This window comes from Gossypium hirsutum, chromosome D10 (assembly GCF_007990345.1).
Source record: "Gossypium hirsutum isolate 1008001.06 chromosome D10, Gossypium_hirsutum_v2.1, whole genome shotgun sequence".
Taxonomy (NCBI): Eukaryota; Viridiplantae; Streptophyta; class Magnoliopsida; order Malvales; family Malvaceae; genus Gossypium; species Gossypium hirsutum.
The window spans coordinates 10,447,119-10,471,141 of record NC_053446.1 but is presented as its reverse complement, the minus strand read 5'-3'; the positions used below and the strand labels follow the sequence as shown (position 1 = coordinate 10,471,141).

Sequence of the window (24,023 nt, the reverse complement as noted above, 5' to 3'; positions counted from 1 at the left end):
TATTATTATAAATTAATGTTGTAAGTGATGGTGTAAATTATTATTATTTTCGTAGCTAATAAAGAACTCGAGGCATCGGCACACAAAGGAAAGGAGAAGGTTATTGAGGAATAATCGAGCAAAATTCGGGTTTGTATTACTATAATTCAAATTTATTTATTATTGATTGTTATATTTTAATTAAAATGCATGGTAAGTAAAAATTAGGTAAGCAATTGGAATGATAATAGTGACTTGAATTGAATCAAATTAAATTGAATGATGGAAATATGTGAATATTTGAAATGTATATTGATTAAAAAGTATTAGTGATTTAAATTTGATTGAAAAATGAATTTTAAAATATGAATTAAATAAAGTGAATTAATTTATGAATATGTGTGAAAATGTGGATTGTGTATTGATAGAAAAGTGAATTGAATTGAATCAAAATATGATTATATGTGATTATTTGAAATATGTATTGGTATTAAATTGTTAATTGACTAGAAAGTGGAAAAGTGATCTTGAATTGGAAATGGAAGAGAATTGAGAATTTAAATACCCTATTAACTAGTCGGGCTAAGTCGGATATAGTTGGCATGCCATAGGATTTGGAAGAGTACGGGATTTATCGGCTTTGCCGATCAGGCACTTTATGTGTCGCATATCAGGCACAATGTGCCGTACTGGTGTGATTGGGTTGGAATCCGTGTATCCGTCAAAGTCCAGATTGTTAATAGGGTGGATAATTGAAATGAGAAAATTAAATGAATTTGATCGATTGTAGTATTGAATATGAGGGTGATTGAAATTGTTACATGTGATATGTGATTGAAATTGAAGAATAACTATAAATTTTACTGTGATTGTTAAGTAATGAAAGTTTATGAATTAATTGATATTTAAGAAATTGGATAATTACATGCTTGGTAATTATAATTCTTTATTGTTATTATAATTTGAATTATGGTAATACCACTGAGTATAAAAATACTCAGCGTACGGTTGTTTCCGTGCACAGGTTGTAGAAGTCAAGTATTGAGCCAGCATCCAAAACCAGACCCGACTTCAGCAAATTTTGGTGATGTATATTTTCTTTTAGAATGTGGCATGTACATAGGATGTGTATAAACGTTATTATGTTTTGAATATAAATAGATAAAAATGTTAGTATTATAAATCTGAGAATTTCAATGAAAGAAATTTATCCATTCCAAATTAATTAGTACATTGAGAAATTTAAATTAATATTGAATTAATTGAGTTTGATTAGAATGTATTTAGAATAGAAAATAAGAATATGAAATGAATTGGTTGAATTGGCTGAATTGGTTATGTTTGTAAAAATTTATGGTTTTATTTGCAGGAGGTTTAGTGTAAAAGTAAGCAGAAATGTTGTCGAAATTTTTATAAAAAAAAAGTCAATTTGTAATTTTATACGAATTTATGATTTTATCTTAATATGTTTGATATTTAATTAAGAATTATTGTAAATTATCAGATATGTCCGGTAATGCCTCGTAACCCTATTCCGGTAATGGTTTGGGGTTAGGGGGTGTTACATCTAGTGCATTGAAGTGCAATTATCCTCTTATTTAAAGGCGAGAAGTGGTTATTGGTAATTTTAAGCATGGTATCAGAATAAAACTTTCATAAAAAAGTTACAAACATATTAAAATTTAGAGAAACTACCTAATTAATCACCCAACTTTTAGGGCACTTTTATTTTAGTCACCCAAACATTAAATCTCTAACGGCAGTTAGCTGTACACACCACATTATGTTTACACTTTCATTTTAATCACCTAACTTTTAGGTTGCTTTCATTTTGGTCACCTAAAAAATATTTTTCTAAAATAATACACAAAGTGTTTTACCCCAATCAATACTTTAAGAAGATATTTTTGGATGACCAAAATGAAAGTGTAAACATGATGTGACATGTACACTTAATCACTGTTAGAGATTTAACGTTTGGGTGACTAAAATGAAAATGCCCTAAAAGTTGAATGACCAACTAGGTACTTTACCCTAAAATTTATTTTAGAATATAATATTTAGAATTTGATTTTAACAAAAAATAAAAATAAAAAAGGAAATACAACACAAATAAATAAAATTATTGAATTGAGAGACAATCTATCCATCTTCAAAGCTAACAATGGGAGATTATGAAACATGAATGCTCATCGAGCCAACATCAATGCTAATTATGTGAAGGCTATTTCCATTATCCAAATTGGTGGAATTGATAAAAGAGATAAAATGATTTGGCATCACTTGGTTATAAGCATCTACAATATGAAACTTGGTTATCATTTTCTTGCAAGGGTTTTCGAACATTGTCAAATGATTGGTCCAACCACAATGGAAAGAAATGGATTGTTCTTCTATTTGGAATCTTAAAAATCCACATAATATCAAGATTTTTATTTGGAGGGCCTGCCACAACCCCCTTTCTTTTTATGAGAATCTCTAAAAAAACATAACTCAAGATCTCTAGGATGTGCTTATTGTGGTGCGAAGAATGAATCCATATAACACATATTTTTCTTTTGTCACATGATAGAAAATGTTTGAAGGGCCTTGAATTTCCTCTATGATCCTACTTTAGAGGGGTTCGACTCTTTTTTTTAATTGGTGGTTGAAGAATAACCATAAGCTCTTTGAGTTCGGGTCTTTTTCAAGGACTAGCTTGATAGCTTGGGTGTGTTAGAGCTTGTGAAACTTGAGGAACAATTGGATTTTTAAGGGATATCTTGATAATCTAATTAAGGTATAGACTTCCAAGATGGATAAGTTCTTGAAATTCACCAAAGCTACCAATCTTCAAGCGCAAAATGGGTCAAATTCTAGATCTTTTGTAACCTCTTGGAAACCCCTACCTTTGAATGCAATTAAGGTTAATTGTGACACTTCTTTCATGCGACGATCGAATACAGTGGGGGTTAGAAGCAGTAGGTAAAGATAAAAATGGGAATGTTTTCGATGGAATCAATGTATAAGCTGTATCACCCCTTGCCCAACCTAATCGCCAGATCTAAGTTACGGAATGTTACATTCATTACAAGAACAACAATCGTCAATTAGGTAGCATTTAATCATTCACACATGCAATTAAGCATTAATCACATTCAATTTATGTTAAACAATTATTTATAAGTCTTATACGAGCCTAAGAAAGCTCTTTTGTTAACTCGAGCATGAAATAGGATCAAATTGAAAAGTTTTGAAAATTCAAGACTGAAGTCGTGACTTCATCACCTCCAAGTTGTGACATCACCAACACAGTAATTTACGTAATGACTTCATGCAATTCGTGTTAGAGTATGCCCAAAGATCAATCATGAGATAGTTGTAATAACATATTTGATTTATCATGTTTATTAATATAAGGCGTTACCATTATTATTTCAGTTTCTTTTCTGTGTGTATAAATAAACTGTTTTATAATAATGTCCTGAGAATAATATGATTATTCTTAAAAGGTCCTTAGTCAAATATTATTGTTGGATAGGACAACGATAATGCATTAAGACTAACATGTAGTTGATTGATGATAAAGAGTTGTCATTGATATGGAGTGTCAGAATCGATGCATGAATATGTGTGTTAGAGAACGACATATTGGACTGACCTGTTATGAGTATGTTTCTTGGATTATGATGTAATTGTCACGACATTACTCATAATGATTAATATGTATATGATCCTCAGACTTAAGATCATCAGAATCCCAACATCGTGAGTTGTATATTTTGATACAGTCAAACGTACACCGTAACTGGTTGTTCTATAAAGGCTGATGTTATATATACCATAATTTATGTAGAGGGATATGGTTGATCGATATAAGATAAGTCCCTCTTACATAATGGGAGTAATATCTTAGGCCACTTGATTGAGTGAGACTAGAAATGCATGGCCATGCTCAAATAAGCTGATATGAGATGTCATACTTATTTGTATATCATAGTCTACTTAAGATATCAAGGAACATGGAATGGACTATACAAGTGTGACTATTCCATGACTTGTGTTCAATCCAGAGATAAAGGACTTAAGGATTAGTGCATGAAAAGATTAATCATAAAAATGTTATGTCGAATCATGATTTCTTGTGACTTAGGTAGCAATGATGCATTGCTAGGTGCCACTCATTGTTTGTAACATTGGAATCGTTCTAACATTACTGCTAACGTTACAAGAACCTACAGGGTCACACCTTATAGTTGAAATGAACAGAATAAAACATAATTGGTATTGTGTTTGGTTGTCGCATGAATTAATTTAATTGGGTAATCAAATTTCGAACACATTACATGTACAAGGTCGTTGTACACATAATGAGAATATGATTTTGGTTCGTATATAAATAAATATAGTTTACCGAAATCTTTATTATAATTAATGTAATTATAATTTTTAGTTTTTTAAACATTATTATATTTATTTAATTTTGAGAAACCCTAATAAAAAAATAAAAAATGAGATATAAAATCCCATTTTTCTTTGCTTGGTGAATCTAGTAGCCGTCAAAGCAAAGTCTTCTCTAAAACTGTTTGGAGATTTCTTCCGTTCATAGTTAACTGGGTGGATTACGTAGAGGTCGGAGTCATCAAAGATTGTGGCTTGGTTCGATAGTATATCAGATTATTCATTGCCGAGGCGACGCTGTCTACTTAGAATCACCATTCAGTAATTTCGAAACCTTTTTTTTCAGCCCGATTCGTTCCTCACACATGGATCCATGGTTAGGATTGCCGGGTGTTTTATTTTTCCGCTGCGCCGTAGGGGTGCCGGCGTTCCAACAATTCGATGTCGCGATGTCACTTATTGTCGACCAACGTTGCAACAAGAGATGTTGGTCGTTGGGACTTGGCCTCTATTTTTGGCAAAATGTACATTTTTGTACTTATTCCATAGCTTCCAACCAAAACCTTTCGACATGTTCACCCAATTACCACTTCTACAAGATTCAAAACATATCAAAACATGCCGAACAAGTTCAAACATTCAAATTCAACCTCTTGTCAAGACATTCAATACCTATTCATCAATTAGATTTAAATAATTCAAATGTCATTAAAACATAACAACCAAGGCATTCAAGTTTACCACTAATTTAACTATGCATTTACTTTATACCTTATGAACCTAAATGACCTTATTATGAAACAACACAAAGCATACATTAAACATACATCCAAGCTTCACATTCAATTTTGCAAACTCTAAACATGATCTCCATTTAATCAAAACCAATTCATGACATCTCATACATCCAAATACTAATTTCACCTATTCCAAAACTACCAAAACATGTTATTCCACTTCACTACATGCGAATTTGCACATATTACACATCAATGGCTTATAGGCCTTAAGCATAAACATCAACAATCAAGAATAAGTCACATATTACAAGTATAACTTTAGGTACCAATTTCCAAATACATATTCATCTTATTCATTCATTAACTAAGCTACCATTTCGACGTCAATCTATGCCATTCCACATGCCAAACATATAATAATAGATCATCTGTAATAGCCCGCTTTCAGTAGTGCCAAAAATAGTGATTTCGGGACCACAATTCTGACTAGTGTGTTAGTGTTTTATTAATTATTAATTATTTATAGGGTTATTATAAGGTCATATTAAAATTTTGTTAAGAAATTTTAATATTTAGATAGTTGATTCAGTAAAAAAGAATAAATCATAAAAGTTGTAAAAGTTAGTTTCTATTTGTTAAATGTGTTAAATGGACTTAAATGGTAAATAAACCATATAGATAGATAGTGGATAATTATGGACAATGTTTTGTTAATTATTAAGTTAATTATAAAAAGGACAACATAGTAAATTGATAATTAAATAAAAAATTAAACAAATTAAATGATGGAAAGCCATCATCATCTTCATTTTACATTAGCTAAGAACTGAAACCACCATTTTAGCTAAAATAACAATCGGTCAAGCTTCAATTTCATTCATGGTATGTAATTTTTGTCCGTTTTTTAATTATTTTTATGTTTTTATGACCATTTTAGCTTAATCTAGCTATCTCGAGAACTAATTTGTAAAAATGTTAAACATTTTAGATTATGTCATTGATGAGTTAAGGTGTTTTTGAAGTTTGATGATAGATTATTAAGTTTGATAGCTAAATAGGACTATTTTGTAAAGTAGTTTTTAGTAATTTTAATGTTTAGGGATCAAGTAATTAAAATAGTAAAATTACAAGAAATTCTTGTGAAAAATTAATACATGTGGGCTGAATAGGGACTATATGGAGATCAGCTAGCTTGTATTTTGCTTAAATGTGGTTAATTCATAAGTTTCGAGTTTAGGGATTAAATTGTATAAAGGGTAAAATATTGGGGGTAATTTTGTAAATTTATATTGAAAAGGGTTATAAGCTTAAGTTTAGTTATTTGAGATGTTGGAATCGATTAATTGAACGAAAATTATTATTTAGATCAAGAAACAAATCAAACAGACACAAATCACGGAAAAGCTAAAGTATATGTTTTTGTCTAGGTAAGTTTGTATAATGATTAAACTTATTATTTGTTATTTTGAATGAAATGTTAACTAATATTTATGCTAGGTATAATTTAAAATGATTATTGTGTGATATTTGGTGATATTGATTAAATTGCGATGTTAATCAAATTGATGATTATGCTTGAAAAATGTGAATTTCATGGATGTATATTTGAAATGGTATAATGGAAATGAAGTTAAAGGATTCTGAGATGTAATGTGTCCCGTTTTAACCTCGTGCGTAATAGCTCATTTTTTAGTGGTGTCGAAAATAGTAGTTTTGAGACCACAAATCTGACGTGTCAGTCTGTAAATATTTATTATTTTAATATTTATGAGGTCATTAGTGTGGTATTAAAATTTGGTTATAAGATTATATCATTTAAATCGTAAAAGCTGAAAAAGTAGAATTCCATTAATTAAAGGTGCTAGATATCAATTGAAAAGAAAAGTTAGGTATTTAAATGGTAATTATACCATTAAAAAGGCTAGTGGACAGTTTGGGACTATGTTTGTTAAAACTTGAATAAAAATTATTAAGGGAAAATTAGTAATTTTGGAATTAAATAGATTAAAGTAAAAACGAAATGAAAATTTTAGCATTTTTATCACCTTCTTCATCTGCTTAGATCGAAACCTTAATATAGGAAGAAGAAAACATTCAGCTAGCTTTGTTTCTCAAATCGGGTGAGTAAATTTTGCCCGTTTTTAGTAATTTTTATGTTTTTGAGCTCGTATTAGCTCGATTTAGCTAACCTGATGGCTAATTTGTAAAACTATTAAATGTTTTGGATTGTGCCATTGTTGAAATTGAGCTATTCTTGAAACTTTATGGTAGATTATTGATTTTGGTTGTTAGATTGAACTATTTTGTAAAGTAGTTTTTGATGATTTTAAGGTTTAAGGACTAAATTGTTAAAATGATAAAATTCCAAGGACTTGTAGTGAATGTTGAGTTGAATGTTATGAACATTCAACTATGATGGGTTTGAATTAAAATTCTTTTTTTTTTGTGAATTTTGAGCATGATGACTAAATTGAATAAAAAGGAAAAGTTGAGGGTAATTTTGTAAAATGTCAAAAAGGACTTAATTGCATAAATAACTTGAATTTTCTGTTGATTTAGTTAATTTAATAGAATTATTGTATAAATCAAGAACGTGTTGGAAACAAGGGAAATGAGAAAGTAACGGAATAGTCCCTGTACTTTCGTTGTTGCTGCAAATTAGTCTGGTGTTCAGTTTAATTGATGTACATTAGTTTATTTTATATTACCTTGACTGCATAAATGAATTTGTGAACCATATAAATACGGTGTTAAGGATATTATGAAGTGATAGAAGTAGAGAAGATGAACTACAGGAGATTATAATGTTTACTGGATATATCGAGGTCTTACATTTGTTGCGAACTTACGGATCATACGAGCATATGATGTGCTGGATGGATTGGCTCATTTGAGCTTAAGGCGCACTGGATGGTTAATGGCAATATTTTACTTTATTGTTGTTCTTCCAGCTATGTTTGTGTTCTATGTAAGACAGTGAATTGTGAAAAAGGAAAACGACTTATTATAGTTATTTATACTGACGAGTTCTCACCTATGGTGAACTGTGATTGACATGAATTACTATTCTATATCTTTTTAATTAAATTAATATATGTTCGATAAGGTTTATTGTTTATCGACGAACTTACTAAGCTTTGGAAAGCTTACCTATGATTGTTTTGTTGCCAGGAGATCGGATCACTCGAAGAAATCACACTATCTAGAGGACTCTTTTGGTAGATTTTGTATTATTTGGATTATATGGCATGTAATAGGCAAATAGTTATGTTGTTATGATCTCAACTATGTATGATGTGTGGTATTGAATGTTAAAGGTGGTTGAATAGTAGTATTGTATGAGCTTATTGCATCATAGTGATTTTGTATGGAAATGGTAAAAAAATGCTAGATTTTATATGATATAGTTAAAGTTGGTTAAGTTGTATGTGAAATGGTGGAAATGGGATGGTATGATAGTATATGAAAGTGTGTCTTGTGTTGTGTTTGGTAGGTAATGCTTGAGCATAGTTTAGGTGCTTGGAAATGGCATGAATTGGTTACCTTATTGTGTATTTGGGGTCTTGCTTATGCATGTTGAATCATGGTGTAGGTACTTTTGCATTTGGCGAGAAACAAGCTTGAAATTGTTCATTTTTGTGCACACACGGACATATGATGCACACAGGCAATCCATAAGGACATCTGCCCCAAACGTGTTTAAAAACAATAGAGGTGCAATTTTCATACGGGCTGACACAGGGCCTACGACACAGCTGTGTGAGGGTATTTCGAATGTTACACGGGCTGACACATGGCCTGTGATACGATCGAATGATCCAAGTCAGAAAGTTATACGGTCCATGCACACGACCATGTCTAGAGCCACACGGTTTGGGATTTGTCACATGGCCTGGACACACGGTCGTGTGACCCTTGTTTTGAAAATTTTCATTTTTATCCCAAATCTCCTGTGTTATTTTGAATTGGTCCTTAATTATTCCTAAACTATTTTTGAAGCCGCGTAGTCTCAATTTGAGGTCCATAAATGTATGGTTTATTCCGTTTTGAATTATATATGCATTTATTAAATTAATTTGATAATTGGATGCTACTTGTTATGAAAGGTTCCAAATTGAACGAAAATACTCCATAACCCTATTCTGGCGATAGAAATGAGTTATCGGTGTTACATCGTGAATACTTAGGATGTAAATCACATGTCCTTAGGGGTTATTTACAATTTCAGGTGCTGGTCTTGGATATTTTACTGATGGCTGAGGTCTTGTATTTTTTGTTGATTCTCTACAACTTGTATGAGCAACATCATGTAGCCTAACATCCCGACCCATAGCTCGTGTGAGCATACCCATTTCGTAGCTCGTGTGAGCATATATGGTTACAATCATAACTTGTGTTAGCATTTTCTTGAGTATCTGATGTTATTTCATTTGGTTCAATGGGTAATACAAGCTTAATCGAATGAACTTAATTATATGATATCTTAAACGTATTTGATAGATGAAATGAAAAGTGTTGGTATAAATACTTTGAAATGAATGAATGATACATATTGAAGATGTGATGAATGAAATGTATATTGATATGTTCGTAATATATGTTTCATGATATGGAAAAAAATTATATGTTTCATTATTAAACTCATCAACTTGTGAGAATTATGATGTGAATAGGAATTGAATGAACTCATGAACATGTTAATGGAATTATGCATGAATTGTATAAATTGAGTCTATTTGGTAAGTTTATGTTTATGATTTATAGAAGCTTATTAAGCACTAGTTGCTTACGTTAGTTGTTTTCTTTATTTGTAGATCATTGAAAATTTCGATCGGTTGGAATCAAGTCGGAGCACACACACTATTTGTCCCTCATCTTGGTAGAAGTTTTGGTTTTTTTGATGTTAGCTTATAAATGGCATGTACTAAGAGTTTTTATGTTCTTTTCCATAAATATGTTGTTTAAACTTGATTTGACTATACTTGTGTATATATATTTTATTTTGGCTTGAATAAGTCGATATGTATATGTCTTTGGACATTTGGTTTATGCTTCTTGAAAATGCTTGAAATATGGTAGATTTGAATGTGAATGGAATGGATGAATTGGTAATTTTGGGATGTATTTAAGATAAAGACTTGTGATCTTTGAATGTGAATTAGATTGGTGTATGAAATGTGGTGCCAATGAGGGTATATTGGTTAGGCACTTAGGTTGGATGTTTTGGTATGTTTTAAGCTTGTTTGAATGTGTTTTGAAGGCATGTGAATGGTTGATTTTGGTTTGGCTTGACACCTAAGGAATGGGTATTGTTTTGGCTTGTTTTTGAAGTCATTTTAGGTACACACGGTCTGGAGACATGACTGCGTGAACCTATTTCAAATCACACATAATTTGGCACACGGCCTGTGACACGACTGCATGACGTATTTTAAATTGCACATGGTCGGGTGCACAGTCTGACGACACACTCGTGTGACCTTATTTTCGAACTATAGATGGTTTGGCCACATGGCCATGTCTTTGAGCCATACGGCTTGGGCTATGCTACACGGCTTGGCCACACGATCGTGTGACCCCTGTTTTAAGCTTTTCTTACATTTTCCTGATTGTCTCTAAATTGATTTTTAGGTTTCGTAGGCTCAATATAAGGCTCGTAATTGTACATATGCTATGGATGATGATTGGTTTAGAATACTTGATATTTAAATTAATAATTGAATGGTTTTATGTTATCATTTGATTTGATATGTGCCGTAATGCTCCGTGACCTTAATCCGACGACGAAAACATGTTAGGGGTGTTACATCATCTCTTACTTCAGCATAAAATATAATTAAAACCAAGTATGTACCAAATCACAAAGGGCAACACATTACACCAAATAGCTATGTTATACTTTCCAAGTAGAAGATACTTTAACATGCTAAGGTACACACCAAGACACTTATATACATGCCACAACCTTAGACTCAAAATGATTGCATAACTACGAATTTGGTGATAGTATGAGCTTTGAGATGATTTGACTTGACGAGTTCCGTAAGGTGACAGTCTACAAGGAAAAGAAAACAAAACAAGATAAGCATATAGGATGCTTAGTATGTTTAGTGGAAAGTACTATCCTTACCTGGATTCATATTTAAGCCATTAGCTACCATAATGTTGGCATAATTTGGCTAGAACGCAGCACTTCCAAAAAACCTTTAACCGACCTCCGACCGAACTAGATTGGTTAATCAACTGATTAATCGAATTAGATCGGTTTAGTCAGTAAGTTCAGTTTTAACTGAAGTTTGAACACCCCTACTTTCAATAGTAATAGCGTGAGCTCAAATATTCATATATAACTAAGTGTAACACCTTTTGGCCAAACCCTATCGCCAGGTCCGAGTCACTGGGTGTTACGGTCATTTCCGGAGAAATTACGAAAATTCATGTGCTTTCTGACCAATTAAACATGTAATTCTACATTAAAATGCATCCACAACATGATACATAACCAAATATGGGTCTCACATGAGCTTATGAAAGCTATTTTTCTAACCCGAATATAAAGTAAGATCAAAGTGTAAAGTTTTAAAAGTTTCAAGCGAACATCACAACCTTAAGTTTCCTCATCATGACGATGTCATCATAGTGAGTCACGTCAAGACGACATGCTTACCCACGTCATGATGTCACTTATTGTCTTTCGATATCGCGACGTCAAAGACTTTGCGTATTTTTGTGCCAAATTCACTAATTCTACTTAATCCTAATATATAAACATAAATTCAAATAAAAGTCATACTTAAAATAAAATAAAATGGAAAGTTCCATATGAACTTGTTCAAAATACGTAAAATGAATACTTTAGGGATTAGTCCGCAGTTTTAGTTTTTTCCTCGATCAACTCCACTTCGCTCCAATTCTTGATTTAAACAATCATTTATGTCATAAATCAATACCAATTATTTATGAGTTATGCTGTGATATGTATGAACCTATTTAATTTGATTTTTTGATATCCTAAATTTTTACATTTTATTCAATTTAGTCCCGAAATTCAAAATAGTTATAAGTTTCAATTTCTAGCCTCAAATTAAAATCCAATTTCACATATTCTCAAGGGACCTTAAAATTTCTATTTATAACATAATTTCATAACAAGTTTTACATTTATTCAATTTGGTCCCTAATGTAACAAAATTAGCGATAACCTAAATTAACTTTACAATCTAGTCCTTTTCATATTTAAGCTTAAAATCTATCAATTGTCAAGCCTAATTATTCAAGAAGTAAATAATGGAAACTTTCAAAAAATTTAATAGTTCTACAAATTGATACATGAGCTAGCTAATTAAAGTTATCATGATCCCAAATTCATAAAAATTACAAGAAAAAGGATTTGAAATCACTTTATGTAACACCCCAAACTCGGCCTAGGCATTAAGACCAAGTCCAAGAGTTACATTAACGTTGCTAGGAAAACCAACTTATATAAGTACAGTTAAAAATTGTCTGACACATTATAACAATCATAAAACCCAGTCGATAATTCAACAATCTTAGAAAGTCATAATATGAGGAAATATTGAAGCTACTAATAATATAAATAAAAGGGTGATAAAGCAGACTGACCGAGCTTCCACTACGTCGACCCAATCAAGACTTTGAGCTACCTGGAATTCAGTCAACAACAAAATGAGTTGAGAATTCAGTGTGTAACCGATATAGATTCATTAGAAGCACAATTATAATAAATTCCTAAACTCAAGTTTCATTTAGAATCATAAATTATCCAGTACAGATTTACACATCAGTTGAATGACAGAACAATTCCAGTTCAGATACAGAATAGATCAGAAACAAATGTAGTTATTCCTACCCTCATCCGCTACACACCATCTCTGACCAACCCAACACACCGATAAGGGAGTTTAATACCCCTCTAACCCTATACGCCATATAGTTTTGGTCCAATACATTCAATGTGATTGCAACCCAGTAGCCAAATCAAATTGCAATAAAATGCCAGATTCACATATGAATTACGGGTCAGCCACTGAATCAGAACAGATCATTTCCTCCTTTACACAATTCCCACCCAATACAAATGTAAATTACATATGTCAAGAACATGCACACAGTCATTCAGATTCAATTCATAGTCAGATGGTACAGATCAATATCATCAGCAATCATCACAATCAGTATACATTTATATCATCAATAGCTCAGTCTCAAATTATCAGATAACAACTCATAGTCTCAGATTGTCATATAGTAACTCATACGGTCTAATACAAATCATCAGTACACTGTAGAAGGCCTATGTTCATGTTAGATGATACTTACGGCTTCAGAGATAAATTTCAGATCTGACCCATACGCATGTGTGGTTCCACACAGCCTAAACAACTAGTCCGTATGACCCCACACGGCCTGCCACACGCCCATGTGCCTACCCGTGTGTCTTAAACGGCCTAACATACGCCCGTATCGTATACCCGTGTGGTCTTAAATCGTAAAAAGTGAGTCATATGACCTGGGCACACGCCTATGTCTCTGGCTTATGTGGTCTCTAACAACAACAGTGAGACACACGGCCTGGACACACGTTGGTGTCCCTGACCCGTGTGATCCATATCTTGTAATTAGTGAGTTACATAGTCTAGACACACGCTCGTGTCCTTGGCCCGTGTGAACTGTGCACTAACATGACCACATACGGCCTGGACACATGCCTGTGTCCTTTACCCATGTGGCTCATATTTGGTAGACAGTAAGGTACACGACCTACCATACGACCTATCACACGGCCTAGCACACTATTGTGTGGCGTCGATAACCATGTTTTTTGGCATCTAAAATTTGTAAAAACTCGAGTTTACGATACGCACCTGAAGTAATTTTGAAGCAGAAACAATGTAGAGGATTTCTGATACCTAAAATGAACAGTCAAAAATCAATTAAGTGATAGATTGAAACAATTTCCAAAATTAACGCGCAACCAAGATCGTCGAAATGTTTCGACACAAAACCCCAACTCAACATAACAATTACCTCAGCACCAAACCGCATTTCACAAATGTAGAACATTAGAGGGATCGTTGTCCTCAAGACTTCCTCCTAAAGACATTAATCAAACACATAAACAAAGGATTCAAACAATTTAAGCGAGAAACTAATTTTTGGAAAAAATGAAAACAACTAGCGATTTCAAAAATTGAACAACCGAACTCACAGAGTTAACAGAAATGAACTTACCAGAAAATAGTAACAGACAAAGAGCACGAATCTAAGCAGACGATAAGAAGAAAAGAAAATGAAACAAACAAACAAAGGGGAAAAGAAAAAGAAAAGAGAAAAGAAAAGAAATGGAAAAAGAGAAAGAATGACGTTAAGTTAAATGCTTAAACCACCAGTCAGAAATCCAACAATTAGCAAAAATATTTCTTAACGCATGTATCTAGACTCAAACACAAGACCAGATAAAATACAGAAGCTTAACCATCGAACTAGTAGGCTCATTCTTGACACAGGTTTACACATAATTAAACTTAAATATGTAATTCAAAGATAGAGGTTAACTTAGAATAAAATAGCAAAACTTCTAAAGATACGACTTGAACTCTTGACCTCAATCACATAAGTAGAGTACAGAACCACAGATACAAAAACATTCAGATTTTTAAGGCGTTACACTTTAATTTTTATGGCCAAATGTCTTTGAAGCAACATACCCCTTTTCCTTAAGTTTCTAATGTTTGGACGGTAGGAAGAAGAAGAAAAATGACAAATTTCTGCTATCTCATATTTTTATACTGTGCTTAAATGTTAATTAATTTGGTTTAATTAAGTTAACCATATATTAATTAATTAGCTAATTAATCTTAATCAATGATTAATAGAATCTTCCATCATCTTCCACTAATTCCAATTGCAAAATGGGTTTATTACCATTTAAAACATTCACCTTAATTTCATTTAAGTCATCAAGCCTTTTGACAACTAAAACTCCATAGCGATTGGACTTTTACAATTTAGTCTCTAAATCTTAATTAACTAATAATTCAACGAAATTTCTTGATCAAACTTTAATATATTATTACATTATCCTTGTAAATATTAATATTAAATAATTATTGACTCGGTTTATGAAAATGGAGTTCCAAAATCGTCTTTTTTGGTATCACTGAAAATCGATTTGTTATATTAAGCATCAAAACAAGCACAACGCATATCAACTTATACTACATCCACATAACTCATTTTGATGACACAAACCATTAACAAACTATGAGATCATATCATTCACATGTTATTTAATTCAATGTACTTGATTCATTGAATTCATTTCATTTTCTTTTAAAGTTTCCAGTTTCGAATAACTTGTTATGCTCGATGGAACCCTAGTAAACGGACTCGGATACTCAGATAAAATACACTAGACCGGTTGCTTTTTTGAGCTAAATATATACATATCAGGTTACCTGTCTAGGCTAAACATTTATAATGATACATCAGGTTACTCGTTCGAGCTAAACCTGTGTCACATAATACTTAAGAATTCGAAACAAATGGTGGACATTGATAACATCTGTAATAAATCTCATACAAGAGCACACAAGACCCTATTGGCATGCCAATTATATCTTAACCTTTACTAAGTTCACACGAGCATCTTTTACACATATAAACATCACATTTCAATTTAATCCAATTCTAGCCTTTCATATCAATTCACAACTAATTAATCCACAATCAAACATACATATACAAATCAAATACATAACAACCTAAGTTAATAAATACCATTTGAACTTACCTGCTCAAAACACCAAACAAGTTAATTCTTCAGGGACTAATCAATAAATTTAGTTTTTCCTCGGTTAACTCCGCTTTGATCTAATTCTGAATCTAAATAATTATTTTATACAATCAATCAATACCGAACATTTTCATATTATGCCATGACATGAATGAACCTATATAACCTCATTTTGATACCCTAGATTTTTACATTTTATTCAATTTAGCCCCTGAATTCGAAATAGTCATAACTTCTAATATTTAACCTCGATTTAAAATTTGACTTCTTATACTTTCATTAGGGACCATTTACTTTCTATTTCTACTAAAATTTCAGAATAATTTTACATTTTATTCACTTTAGTCCTTAGAAACAAAACTAACAATTAAACATTACAATCTAGCCCTTTTCATAATCTAAGCTTGAAATCTATCAATTTATAACCTAACTCTTCAAGAAATAAAAAAAAATGATAACTTTAAAAAACTTTAACAGTTTTACAAATTGTTACATGGGCTAGCTAAATCAAGCTCCCCTAACCTCAAATCTATAAAAAATTATAAGAAAAAGGCTTGAATTTCATACCTAAATAAGCGGCCGAATATTTGAATAACTTGAAGCTTTTCTTGGTTTTCTATGAATGGTGGGTGATGAATGGGAGAAAGATAAGAGATTTTCCACTAACATTTTCTATTTATACATTAATTAGTTGTTAATTAACTTTATTTAATTAGTTAAATTATGGTTTACTTAACATAATTAACTGTTAATCAAATTTAAAGGAATCCCCATCATCACCCACTATCACATATTATAAAATGGTTTAGTTACCATTTTGGATCTTTTACTAATTGCAATTTAAATCCCTAAGTCGTTGGCCAATTAAAAACCTATAACGACTAGACTTTTACAATTTAGTCTTTGCACGTAAATTAACTATTTAATAGAAAATTTTGATTGACCAAACATCAATATTATGTTATATTAGCCCTGTAAATATTCATGTTTAATATTTATGAAATCGATTTACGGAAATGGGATTCCAAAACTACTTTTTTCGGTACCACTGAAAATCGGGTTGTTACAGAAGTGAAGTCTTCTAATGTGTTTGTGGTTGAAACCTTGACGATAAGGTTAAGTTCCTTTCTCATTAATTAGAATGGCTAGATTAATGTTATTGTCAAATACGACTACTTCTAGCATTGGGATATGTTCATGCCTCATTGAATTCTAATACTAAAAATTCTAGAGGTTTTTTTTGTGTTTTCACTTGTTGAAATTATTTTATTCATTTTCACTTCTTTCATTGCAAATATCTTAGGTTCATGATTTTCAATCTTCATTATCAAAATTGTTGTTGTTGTTGTCACTAGCCTCATATTGTTGCAATTTATGATGATATTAGTGAGTTACTAGAGCCTAAGAATCCAGATGAGCAAGTCTAAAATGAAATTACTAAGGGCAATGAAACTAAAAGAAAGCCTCTTGTTTCCAATGTTGTAACACCTACTAACCAGTTGTTGATGAGACTGATATACATGTTACTAATATATTGTACCACTTGTTGGAACACTGGACTTATTGTAAATGCACATCATGTTGATTTAAAATAGACATCTTATTGATCATTACATTGGCTTATTTGACACAAATAAGGAGTAAAAATGGTGTGCCAATTGTTGTTGCATACTGGTGAATTGTTGGTTGATGAATATTTGGTATGGTGCCCACCTAATAAGATAATGTGATTATCTGTTTTCTATTTTATCTATTGTATGCAATTGAAAGATTATTTGTTACTGGGTTTTGCTAAAAATGTCAAATGATGATATTCATAAGATAAATTTTTTGTTACACTGAATGTTATATAGGTGTTGCAACAACTTGAATAACACTACAAGGGCCTAATTGTAGATGATAATTCTGACTTTGTATGTTTCTTAATTTTTTTGAGATTTAGTTATAGCAAATTTAGAGATTTTATTTGTAATGGAAAATTAGAATATAGAAATGATACGAGCCAAGGAGGTGACACTCAAGGGGTTGTTTTTCCTAGTGGTCCAATCACTCGAAGCAAGGCACGACAATTAAAATCAAAGATGAATGCTTTTGTCCAAGGCTTTGTTGCTACAAATTTAATTCATCATGTTTGTGACGTTGACAAATACGGGAATGCAATTCACTGGACCAATCTTGGAATAGTGAAAGCCCATAAATTGGTGGATTAATCTTTTATGTATCTTATTATTATTTACTTAATTCTCATTGGTTGGGACACATCACTTATGAGTTAAGTAATTTTATTGGTTAGGTTATTATTTATTTATTTTCTTAGATAATTTTAAAGAGTTTTATTAGGGTTCAATTACTCTTGTATTTTGCCTATAAATAGGCTTGCTTTCTACACATTGGGGGGCGAATAAAAAGAGAGTATTTGTTTTCTTCCAAATCTGTGTGAGGCAAATTTTTGAGAGTAGAGTGATTCTTCTCTTGCTATTTAGTTTGGAGTTTGTTACTTTCGAGGATATTTCGGAGTTACAAATATTCAAATTTCTTTCCCGTTCATCGGTGTTTCTAGAGGTTCTTCTTTTAGGGGTTTCGTAGGGAGCCGCTCAATCATTGGCGTTTTTGGTTACAAGTTAACCAATGGTTCCATAGGGCAAATCTATCCTTTTTTTTTCTTTATTATTATTATTATTATTATTATTATTATTTAACTAATTTTATTTATTCTCGTTTTATTTCTAATTTGTGTTTCTCTTGTGTCTAGATCCGGGATTCCGCATCAAGAAAGCTCGTAATTAATGGGATTTGATCTATAACTATTTAAAGATAGATATTTGGTCAAAATTTCGAAAAGGTTTATGATATTATCATCTTTATTTTGAAGATCTAGAAGAATATCATAATTAGATTTACTGGTTGGCTAGAGCCTATATACATAATCTACAATCCTCCATGAAGAGCACAACTTGAGACAAAATCTACTCAAAATTAGTTTTTTTTCTTGATGCATTTTTTAGATTTTTTTGTAAGAAAAACATTTTGTTGCCTACAGTAGGAAATTGTTTGAGAATAAGGAGTTCCTATATGTGGTCACTTAGAAGTGTACAATACTGAGGTTACAATAGTATTAGGATTCGTCATGCTTAAATTGGTGGTTATACAGTTAATTTAATGGTGGATCATTCTTTGGTGATGCCCCGTAGATGTAAGTGTATTCACCGAATTATGTAAACAATTTTTTATGTGCTTGTGTTCATTGTTCTTGAACTGTTGTTCTCAAGTATTATACAAATTGTTCCAACAACCTAACAACAGTTCATGTAACGACTCTCATAATAGATAATTTTCAATAATACAAAAATATTTTTATTTAAATTTAATTCTAAATATATAAATATTAATATAAAATATTTTTAAAATATATTATATTATAATATTATATTAGCAATAAAACATGCCATCAAGCCAAGTGGAATCAAGTAAATTTTTTTTCACCCAAGTTGCAACCTGACTCACTCCTTAATAGGTTTATTTGAAGTTGAGTTTCTAAAGTCTCCTATTCAATTTTGCTTAATGGTATCATTAATAAATATGAGGTAAATACGCACTTTGTCCCTAGGAATTAAGTCACTTGTACCTAGTTGGTTTTAATATTTTTTTTAGATTTAACTGGTACCTAAATTTGAAATATGCCACGTTGATACATGTGTTATAATATTGTTAGAATATGATGATGTGGTAGTAATCGTCAATAATAGAAAGACACTTGCATTCTCATATTATGAGACATGATAAACATTAATAAAATGAAAATAAAAATAAAAATCTTCAAATTTTATCAATTTATAAAAAATATTTCACGTCCAGAATGAATTTGAACAACTGAATATCCAAATTTAAATGAACCTAAACATTATGTTGTCCGGATGTATTCTGAACCTGTTTTTAATAATTTTATATTTTTTAATAAAAAATTAATTATATAAATATAAAAATATATATAATTAAATACTAACATATAAATACTTTACAAAATCACATGATAATATTTATGAACAACAACATAAGAAAAGGTTTTTCAAACATATTTCTCTCAAAACTCATGATTATTGATGAACATCAAAATTCATTTTCAACAAAATCTTTAAAAAGCCAAAAAAAAAGGAAAAAAAAATGATGAAAACATGTTGAAACTAGATTTTTCTCAGCAAACCCCACAATTATTAAAGCAAAAACATATAAACAAAGTGAAATAATAATGTATTCTTTAGATTTTAGCAATAACAGAAGTGGATAACTTTTGTTGAAATTTGAGAGAAAGCATGGTATGGTGAATTAAAATAAGTAAAGGTCTCAAAATGAAACGTGCACAACTTAATTAGAACAGTTTTAATGAATAGAAGCAAGTACACAGCGTCCATAAGCAAAAAGACAATCCCAAGTTTCATGGAAAGGGCAAAATATAGAAGCTCTGATTGGTGGGTTGGTTTACTGATAATTTTATTATTAAGTAAACATAAAACTATTGCATCTTTCAGAACCAAACAAAAATGTATCTTCGTTTTCAGGAAGGGAGGACAGGTACTTTAATTTCATCACAGGAAATAAATATGTTACTTTTCAGAGTTCAGACCCACAAACACGTACCGTATATAGTGTAGCAGAAGACGTGAAACAAGTTAAATCTCCTGATATTATATTGTAATAAAAATGATAATATATTAAGAAAGCTGAATTACATCCGTGCATGCATGGATATTTGCAAAAACATGAGTCAAATAATCACTCATGTTAACCGAAACCGTCTTGGAAACTTTTTTCTTCTTTTTTTAATTTGCCTAATCTACCACTGGCCGCCCCACTACCACTATAAGCAAGAAACACACACCCAAGGAACCAAACCAAACCAGACGAAATGATTAAGCTAGCTAATTATGAAGCTAGATATATAGTGGAAGGAAATGAAAATGAGACACAAATTACTAAGAAGGACTGAAGAGAAGAGATACTGATTAAATTGGCGTTTTGACTTTGATCATCATGGTCATGCAGCAGTGGTAGTAGGAGCAGCAGCAGTGGCGGTGGCGGTGGAATTACAAGGGTTTTTCCTGGCTAGATTGTGCTTGTTGTTGTGCATCCACACCTTGAGGACTCTTCTCTTCACCCCAATCTCTTGGCAGAACTGTTGCACCACTGCTTCTTCTTGCTTTTGGATTTTCCACCCTACTTTCTCTGCGAAGTTAAGCATTTTCTCCTTTTGTTCCTGGGTGAACTTTGTCCTGAACCTTTTCTTCATCAGCTGGAGTGGCCTGCTCCCCACTACCCCACCACCATCTTCGGGCTGTTCATCCGACTCTGAAGGGAGGGAGCCCATGTTGTAGGACATTATCATCTGGTGGGGTGTTGGTGCTGCTCTTGAGTGTATAAGAGTACCTGTGGGGTACCCTAGAGCCTCAGGTGGTAGGATACTCTTGTGGTGACCTAAAATGAGTTTCCTTCCAACCCTGCTGCTGAGATGTGGACTATGCAACGGGTAACAGTCAAATGAAGAGGGCTCACCTTCAATTTCTTTTCTGTGGAAGTTCCTATGGCAGTTACAGGCTGAGCAATTCAGGGCTTCAATGGTACCCTCCTCTCCACTGGGCATGAACTCACCACATCCATCTGTGGCATTGCCCCCCATGGCTGCTGCATGGTTCTTGAGGCACTCTCTGTACCTCACCGCTTTCTTGTAGGGCACATGATCGTCTAGGTTTGTGGACAAGGAGGAAGGGCCATTCGAAAGAATTGGGGGTGCTGAAGAAGGTATGATATGGTTGTGGGGTGCAGCAGGTTCATGATGGATCATGTGCCCGTGCCCGTGCCCGTGCCCGTGCCCATGTCCCCCACCATATGTACTGTTCAAAGGAATTGGGATCTCTCCTTCTTGACTGGAAAGTTCCATTTCTAGGTATTATGTATTTTATTTGTGCTTTCCTTATTGTGTAGGGACTTTGAAGACCAAAAGAGAAGGAGACTGACAAGGTTGGAGTAGTTTAGGGCAGGAGGCCAAAAATGATTAGAAAATAAAAGATCTATGCTTGCTTCCTTTGTTTATTAAATCCTAAATCCTAGGAGTTTTGTGGACAGCTTGTCAACTCTTGCACAGCACCATAATAGAAAAACAATATTCTATCCTATCAATCCTTGGCACTGAGTCTGAGAAAACCTTGTTTCACAATAATATTAACTTAAACAAAGAAAAAGGAGACAAAGGGAGAAGGATGACTCACTATGCAGTTATAAATAAAAGCTTTGGCTATATATCAGGTTATTTGAGAAGCAGGTTAGAGAGAGGGTTAGGGTATGGTGTATGTATCAGAGAGTAAGGCAGATTTGGATTGATGATGGGAAGGACAAATGAAAAAAAGGAAAAGAGTCAACAATAGAACCACCTAGACTTTGAATTATCTCCCATCCTATTGTTCTCATAAGTCTAGGGTCAACTGGGAAAGAAGAGAAAACAAAAAGAAAAGGAGAGGAACAAGGCAAAGTGTGTTGACTCAATGTCTCCCTTGGAAATTAAGAAAATGATGGCTGTAAGAAGAGAAAGGAAGATCACTCTCTTACTCACTTACTAAACTAATATTGAGACAACAATGTCTTTTCTCTTTTATTTTCTATTCACTCTAGATATGGAAATTAATAAAAGTGAAGACGACCCAGGGATGAGAGAACAATGGCAATCAATAAAGCAAAGAGAATAGAGGGTTTGAACTTAAAGAAATAAAAAAAGAAAAAGGAAAAAGGGTAAAACAAGGGTGGTGAAGGAGGAAGAGGAGAAGAAAAGAGAGTTATTGAGAGGAAGGATTTGGAAGTGAAGGGCGCTATAAACAGGTGGGTTATACGAGTAGTGAAGGCTAAAAAGAAGAAGACAGGGAGAAAGACAAGAGGAATAGTCTGTTTAAGTGAGTTGAGAGATAAAAATAAAGCAAAAAAAAAAAAGTGCATTAAGGTGCTTGCTTTGCTTGCACTATCAGCCATCAAGTTTACGCCATTTAGAGAGCAGTGTGTCAGAGTGTGCAGACACCACAATGGAATGAATATGAGAGAGAGAGAGAGAGATCCCCATCCCCCTTCTCATAGTATAAAAATTATGAATCATTTAATTACAAAAATTTAAACCTTTTTTCCTTTTTGTTTCTTTAAATAAATTTAGCCGAACCCTTTGCTTCAGAAAATAGACATTCAAGCACAAGCATAAACACACAACTTTGCCCATGCCTTTGGCTCTCTTTTGATTGAAGTTTTTTCTTTCCTCTTTCAGTTTGATTATATATAGCAAAATTAGGGTTTAAGTTAACTTCTGTTAATTAGTTGAAGACATTTAAAAAGAAGGGACTAAAGGGTGATATCTGAATCTTATCTATAATAAATGTGGAGTTAATTGGGAGGTGACATACTTATCATGTGAATGATTTATTATGAAGGATCCCATTTTGTTTTTTTCTGTTTCCTTTTTAAATCATATCAAGATTTAAATAGGAGTATAATTGAATTTTTCAAAATTACATATAATATTATTAATAAATTTATATTTTGGTTACTCAACTTCAAAAAATTATAAAACAGTTTTTAAACTATTTGAAACTTTTCATTTCAGTCAATGGACTATAAAAATTGTTGTTATATGGTATTCTTTGTACGTACTTATATCAATCGAAAACTCTTTTTTTTTTCTATTTTATAATTCAATTTTTTCAATTAACCAATTTTAAATGTCACAAATATACAAATCAAAATCTAAATAACTTTCTTATTTAATCTCCAATATTGATCGTCAAATCTACTTAGATCTCAAGTATATTGACCAGAGTAAATGTGTTAATTAATTATAGGTTATTTGAAACCGTGGGTAGAGATGCAAAGTTGGTTGTTCTTTTTTGATTCACAAATTAGTTGGAGAAAAGATTGAAACATAGTCTGACCTTTATTAAATTATTATTGAAACCACTTTATTCTTTATTTATCCATGCCTTTATTCCACACTCCACCACACTTTATCCTAATTCTTTAGTTTTTTGTTTTTTTATCTTTCTCTTCTTGTCTCTTCTTCTACTACTTTATCTTCTTTTTTTTTT

General features: G+C 32.1%; 1 protein-coding gene across 1 annotated transcript; it reads right to left on the bottom strand.

Annotated features, from left to right (window-relative positions):
* Positions 1 to 20,573: 20,573 nt before the first annotated feature.
* LOC107914197 (zinc-finger homeodomain protein 4) lies at positions 20,574 to 23,008 on the bottom strand. Its single transcript, XM_016843013.2, has one exon. It carries the CDS (start codon positions 21,845 to 21,847, stop codon positions 20,948 to 20,950), a length of 900 nt encoding a protein of 299 aa, XP_016698502.2. The 5' UTR covers positions 21,848 to 23,008; the 3' UTR covers positions 20,574 to 20,947.
* Positions 23,009 to 24,023: the final 1,015 nt, after the last annotated feature.